The 7,348-nt window shown below is 40.2% G+C and overlaps 1 protein-coding gene across 3 annotated transcripts in view; it reads right to left on the minus strand.

Moving 5' to 3' along the window:
* Epha4 (EPH receptor A4) overlaps positions 1-7,348 on the minus strand; it is a 143,548-nt gene that overhangs the window by 10,348 nt on the left and 125,852 nt on the right. For all 3 annotated transcript variants that reach the window (XM_031368115.1, XM_031368116.1, XM_031368117.1), the window contains exons 12-14: positions 5,450-5,511; positions 4,792-5,001; positions 2,756-2,905 (exon numbers count right to left, since the gene is read on the minus strand). In XM_031368115.1, the coding sequence (XP_031223975.1) occupies positions 2,756-2,905; positions 4,792-5,001; positions 5,450-5,511 (422 nt within the window). The remainder of the gene's footprint in view (positions 1-2,755; positions 2,906-4,791; positions 5,002-5,449; positions 5,512-7,348) is intronic.

Raw genomic sequence — 7,348 nt, forward strand, 5'->3', positions numbered from 1 at the left:
AAAAAAAGAAAAAAAAGAAAAAAGAAAAAAATTCTAATCCATTCATATTATAAGGCAGATCCTTGTGCATAAAAGGAAGTTTCAATGGTAGGTGTTTATTGTCTTATTGCTCAAGTCCATTCGGTATGGTTTGTCTCCCTGCTTAATTAGATAAAGGAACCATTCCACTCTGCTAATTTAGTCTTTCCTGTGTGTCTTCACAGACAGCACATTGGTTTTCTTTCTTTCAGTTTTTTCCCCACCTCCATCCCTTTTGTTTTCCCAAGACAGGATCTGACATTGGTAGTTCAGTTGGCTGGCCTCCCACATACTCCTGCCTCAGCCACCAGGCTTGGCTCATACTACCTTCTCATTGGCTTTTTCTAAAACCCCCTCTCTATTGGGACCTGAATCCAGTCTAGGTGATTGGGCGGGAAAGACTCCTGCCAACTTCAGGAGGAGGAACTCTTCGCACAGCATCTCAGCCATAAGCCTTGTGTGTGAGCGAGATTGGAAGCAGTTTTGTTTGATTCTTTAAGCTTTTTTATTTGTCGTTTATTTTTTTCTTTGGCCCTCCCCAAATGATTGCTGCCAAGAAGACCAAGTACTGCAGCCATCCCATAAACACACCGGATCTCTCCCACTGCTGAGAAACTGGCTCACAGCAGAAAGGAGTCAGTTCAAGTAGCTCGAGATTCTAGGCACAGATTTGACGTTTGTCTTTTCAGCCAGCAAGCACACTGCTTCAATCTAAGCAATCATCTTTTGATGGAGGACCACCTCCCAAGGACTAGTCAGTATCTTACTGTATCGGAATGACCTGCTTCTCCTTCTAAAAGAGATGATGTTTCTGCTCTACCTATTGTAAGGTCTTTGTATTTAATTTTAATTTTGGCAAGCACATTAGGTCAGTTTGAGCCTTTTATTCCTTTTATCTTTCCAAGTACATGGTATTGACTTTGGAGTGGATGAAAGCATTCTCTGCTGATGAGGATGCAAGGAGCACTGGGCCGATGCCTGGAGAACTCAAACTGATGAGCGTGCTCTCTCTCCCAGGCTCCTCACTCATGCATGGCAAGCTGGAAAGATGGCTTTTAGGTTAACAAAGCATGCTTTTCAGCTCGGTGCTGAGTCTCTTGGGTGGGGGACCATTTCTTTCTTTCTTTCTTTCTTTCTTTTTTTTTTACTTTTTTACTAAGTTTTGTGTGTCATTGCATTTGCCATATGCCCAGTGACATCATTTACACTTACTAACGATTCCCCAAATCCTGACAGACAATATGTGAATGATATTATCAATTATTATTTGTGAGCAAGAAATGGCCTCAGAGCCACCCAAATGCAAAGTATTGCTCTACAGAAATACAGAAACTGTCAAAATTATTAAGTGTGAGACTGGATAGGGCAAGAATATTGCTCTCTTTCATAGACACACATGTATCTGAGACTCTCAACTGAAAGCTTAATGACAAACAGTTCAGTGTGGTTGGTTGAGTATGTGAGTTCATGTATGCCATGCTCAGCACGAATCCAAACATTACTGAAAGAGAACACTTGAAGACATCAATAAGCTATAATCCCTTTACACCAGGGACTCACAGCATTCGCCCCGAGTCTTCTTACATCTCGTAATGGCCCATCATGCTAGCTGCCATATTTCACCCTGTCCACTCTGGATCTTCTTTAATGAGTGGTAGATGCTGCAATGCCAGTGCTACAACTCCTTTTTAAACTGGGTAGGCATAGTGGAGAAATCCCCGCTTGGCCACACGGCCCCTTCATTCTTCTGACCACTCTTCTGCTTGGAGGAACCTATGATTCTAACCAATTCCTTTGGCCTTTTAACTGGGGGGTGGTTGTAATTTCCTATTGTGTTAGGTGGATGAGGCAGATAGACAGACAACATTCCACATTGGAATCAAGTTTTAAAAGGAAAGTTTTCTAAAATATAAATTTAAAGGCTCAGCTTGCTCAGTTTACAGCAGAGTACAACACTCTTAAAGCATCATTTTAATTGATAAATAAATATCACATTGTAAACAGTCTTCTATAATGTCCTACCATGAGTAAATAATAGTAAAGTCTGAAGGGCACTGGGGGGGAAGGGAGGAGGGTAATGGGACCAGGGACAGGAACGGGGGTCACTTCATTTCTAATCCTAAATTTTTTTTACCAGAATTAACTAAAACATGTTCTAGGAAATCCCTGATCTGGGACTTACTGTGTTTTGCATTTGTTTTTCCCTTCCTCACTGGAGATGTCTGTAATTAAATTCTATTAGCCTGGAATCTTATTAGTGTCATTATTGAATGCGTCTCTGAAATTGCATGCATCGTAGATACTCCCTCTCGAACTAGTCCAGATGGTACGTTTAAAGGATGTGCAGAATTTACAAAGGGTCATTTAGTGAAGCTTTATTTAAGAGTCCTTGAGGGCCAAGGTCTAATTACAACTATAGCAGCTTTAAAATATTCACTAGGTTTCTTTCAACAAAACTTTTGTGTCGATTTTTACCACATGTAAACTAGGTTTCCTTACAAACTTCGCATTGCTTATCTATAAATCCACGAATCTATTTCTTCCCCTACACTAAACATTGGAAACAATTTAGTTTTGGTCTTGAAACCAAGTCACCGATGGGTTATAATGTGGAATGAGGTTATTAGGTATATTTACTTATATTAAGAACATTGACTTTAATGTATTGTTTTAAACCCAATGCTTACTTAACCATAGGGTAATATACAACTTCCTCAAGCTCAGGGTAAAAACTCACGTCTTGATTGGACATGTCCCAGTACGGTCTCTCTCCATATGACATCACTTCCCACATAACAATTCCGTAGCTCCAGACGTCACTGGCTGAGGTAAATTTACGATAGGCAATTGCTTCTGGTGCAGTCCACCGGATAGGAATCTTGCCACCCTGTGAAAGATGTCAGCTCTCAGTCATTGCCTTACTTTCCCACTGATGTGCCAGCCATTTTTGTTTCTGAATGCAGGGACTATACTTGACAAGAAAGAGGACAGCATTCCTGAGGTAGCATTCAGTAACAGCAGACTTGTTTATTCGAGCTGAAGCCTTCTGGGTTAAGGCAGGTCTCCAGCATGTTCGCTAACCACAGGGAAGTCCATGAGTAATCTGTCTAATTATTCTGAGTGCAGCTTAGGGCAATATTATAGAGAGGAAATCTCAGGTTTTACATAAATACATATGTTATTTGGGGTATATCAAGGATACATAGCTTATGTTTGTTTTGCCTTCTTCCTGCCTTTCTCTCATGCAGCCTTTTGGAAGGCTGTATTTAACACTGTGACAGAAAACAACGAACAAGAACAAGAAAATCAAATATGGGCATTTCCTATCCACCATACTGTCTCGCTGGTCTTTATGTAACATGACAAACATTACTCAATATAATCTAAAATGTAATAGGTCCTTGGAAAAAGTCAGTATGTTTTATGAGGGAAAGACTATTATTTAACTAAATTTTTTTTTAAAACTTTAGAAGTCACAGAAAATGATACACTGAGAAACTATCACCCAGACAAAGAGAAAATGTGTTTCCAAAAAAACAAAACTAAACCACACTAAACACCTTCAAATGTTTCTTGCTTGATCACACTTTTCTACTTGGTTCTTCTTGTAAAAAAAAAGTTTTGGTTTCGGCTTTATTTTTTAAGTTGAGTTTCAAATTTCCTAACGTTCTGCCTGAAGGAAGGAACTTGAATTTAGATCCACACATGGTTTCATCAGCCACCGTTTAGAATTTGCTTTATGAATCACTTGGAATCTCCTGTTCTGTGGCCCGCTATGAAAACCCAGCCTACCACATACCTTATTTATGGATAGACACATTCACTTCCCTTACATATTTTGGTAAGGGATTTACCTACCTACATGTATCCTTCTAGAACTTCTGTAATGTTTCTTCTATTCCAATATTAAAAATGGCAATTAAAAAAAAATCTCTTAAGCTCAGCAAAGATATCCTCAGAATTTAGAAGAGGATCTGTATGGGTATTGGAATTACTTGAGAATGGGGCCTTCATTCCTTTCGAATGTTCTTTTCTGATGGTCAGGAGAAGATAGCATACATTTTCTCTCTACCCTGAGCATTCTTAGTTCCTGTTTATCTATCAGCACTAAAATGAAAGCCATCAGATATTGGGAAATGCTCTACACATTCTGTGTGTACATTCTCAAATTCACCAGCCAGTGAGTAGAAATATTGCTTTGGCTTATCTAGAGCAAGAAATTTTGCCCTCCGAAGAATGGAAAAGAACCAAGTAGAAAAGCTCAGAAAGGAAAAGAAATACAGAAGCAAGAGGGGGAAAAAAATCAGAAAATCAAGAGCAGCAACATAGATATATATTTAGTATACAGTATACATATGCACACATCCACAATAAGTCATCCAACGTCCTGATTTTCATAATAATGTCTCATTTGTTGAGTAAATTGCCCTTAATGCTGGCTTCTGATTTGGCTCAATTTTAAAGATACCCTTCTCATTGTTCATGAACACTTTGCCCAAGAAAATTCAGAGGAAAGAGGATTCATTTTGCTTGTAATTTGTGACTCTAGAAAATGGTTACCCATTAGAGTTGGCTTCAAATCCTCTTTTTCTTTCTTTTTTTTTTTTTTAAAGTCATGCTTTAAAAATGAATGCGGAAATATGGCGAGGGCTTGAAGGATAAGTAAACTTGAAGGAAAAAAAAATAGGAAGAGTTCCAACCTCAAGATGACAAGAGAGGATCAATCAGTTTTATCAGAGTGAATGCCAGCCAGAGGTGGCAAACGGTCCTTACCCTGGTAGTATAGGCTGCCTCGGGATCATCCTCAAGCACCCTGGACATGCCAAAATCAGACACCTTGCAGACCAAGTTACTGTTCACCAGGATGTTCCTGGCAGCCAGGTCTCGATGCACATAGCTCATATCAGATAAATACTTCATCCCTGAGCCAATGCCACGGAGCATGCCCACCAGCTGAATGACTGTAAACCGGCCATCATTCTTCTGCATAGGAAGAGAGTGGGAACAATCCCATTAACATTAGGGCAAATCAATTACCAGCGAGCATTTATTCCTGGGTTCTTTTTGAAGGTCTGTATCCGGCGAGCAATGAAACTCAGCATTATTTCCGGGCCTTTCTGAGCAAAGTCACTAATTCAACGAGTAGAGTGTACTCAAGGAGTTGGGTTGGCTTCCTGTGATAGATGGAAATTGTCCAAGTGCAATGAATCTAGGGCTCAAAGAGCGCTGCGGTGTGAGAATAAATCAAATACTACCTTCATTGCCCATGGATTATTCAATAGCCTTAAGAATCACATCAGATTCCATTTCTCCTCTTTCTGAACCCTACTGAAGAAATCTCACGAATGCAATTGAGCAGAGCGTATACAAGGAATCTGCTAGTGACTGGATACTCGTATTCCCTGGCTTAGTAGAAAGTAGACACACGTACCCTGAGGAAAGCATCCAAGGAGCCGTTCTCCATGTACTCCGTTATGATCATTACCGGTTTACCTAGAGTTTCCAAAAGAAAAACAAAAGATGCGCTATGAGCAGTGCCGTTAATGAGATAAAAATGGGCCGCGTGGAATTTTACTGCCAAGACACCTGTCTTGTGCGATCTAATTTAATTAAAACAAGCCAAGCTTCTGCCTCAGCTGTGGGGAGCAAGGAATGAAATATTCAAAGGACATGCAGGCTTACATTCCATCTGGAGGGTTAACCCTTCCGATGGCTTGTTGACAGGGTCCTTAACAAAAGTGGCCTCTGCTATCCAGGGATCACATGAATGGATAATTGCTCTCTTAAACAACAGGGGGAAATGATAAATGGGCAGGCCTGTTGAAAATCGTGCAGGTGGGTGGGTGGGGGGAGTTCTTTAGAAAAATTCATTGATTTTTTTTTTTCTTTTATCCCCAGAAGAGCAACTTGTGTGATGCTAAAGTCTGTGGACAGAGAAAGCTTCCTCTTTAAGAGAAACTCAGGTTTTGTTGGGATGTCATTGTACTGAGTACTTCACCATGCACGTAAACTGAAAGGCACCATATAGAACCCTGCTCCCTTCTCTTGCTCTTTTCCTGAGCTCTATGATCCCTCATAGTTTTTTTCACGTCACACATCTGTTCTATGTGCTTCCTTTAACAATTTATCTTAAAAGAAAACCAAAAAAAAAAAAAAAGACAAACATCCTTTTTTGGAGAGTTAGTTTGTTTTGATTTTTCTTCTTGTTTTTTTTGTTTTGTTTTGTTTTGTTTTGTTTTTCCCTAGAGACAAGTGAACATGAAGTTGGATCCATAGAGAGGTGGGAAGGAGAGGACAGAGGAAAATCAAACATATTGTCTATATTTTAATAAATAAATAAATAAATAAATAAATAAATAAATAAAGTCTTCACAAATAACCTCATCTGAGACAGGAGCTTGAATTCATTGTTGGAGGAAAAGGAGTTGGGAGGTTTATGGGGACTTGGGGGGATCAACCTTTTCCTTTTGCTTTAGTTCTCCTGAGGACCTTTGGAAATAACCTTTCTTTAATTTCTTACAAGCAAAGAATTAAACTAGGGTCTGAAATGTTCTTTTCAAGGGGTAATGTTTCAGGGTGTGTAAGGGAGGGGCTAGCAAATGCTGTAGCCCTGCTTTCTTTCCACTAAGAGAAAGTGTGGATGGAGCTACAGACTGCCCTTGATGAACGTAGCCCGTAAGCTGATAAAAATATTTACTTTTATTGTTCTTGCTGACTGGACTTAGTGATTTTAGTCAGAAAATAGGCCGGGCTCTCTCACTGCTGAAAAGCACCTCTTATTTGAAATCTGAATATTCCCAACCCAAAGATGGAGTGCAGAAAAAGAGGCGGTTCTGAGGCAAAAATTTTGAAGTTTTAATTTCAATGAAGACCAATTTATTCTTGGTTGACTGTTGGGGGGGGGTTGAGGGGGGACTCTTATGTCTAAGCCATATTTCAGAGGCAAGCATTTTAAACTAGAGAATGATGCCATTCAGACTTCCAGTGAGGAATGAAAGTCAGAGCAAGGAAGGCACAGGCACAGGCTACTAAGAACTCCCCTGGCCATGGTGAAACGGGTCCTCAGGAGCTCCCTTCTTGCTTTGCTCAGTTCAGTCCACGTGGGAAGTGCCCTATTCTCAGCACATCTGCCCTCCCCAAGTCCTCGGCCACACCAAATCACCTGTGTGAGTCTTAATCAGCCTGCCTCAATCAAAAGATACTTTGTCAACTAATGAGGAAAAGTCTGTTCTCTTAGCCAAGCGCTAACACCTAATTCCACTATACCAGTTCCCACCAGAGCTCTCCAGAAGAGAAGATCCAAGAGAGGGGAGCAAGCAAGAAGAATTGA

The sequence above is a fragment of the Mastomys coucha genome, unplaced genomic scaffold (genome assembly GCF_008632895.1).
Source record: "Mastomys coucha isolate ucsf_1 unplaced genomic scaffold, UCSF_Mcou_1 pScaffold14, whole genome shotgun sequence".
Classification (NCBI taxonomy): Eukaryota; Metazoa; Chordata; class Mammalia; order Rodentia; family Muridae; genus Mastomys; species Mastomys coucha.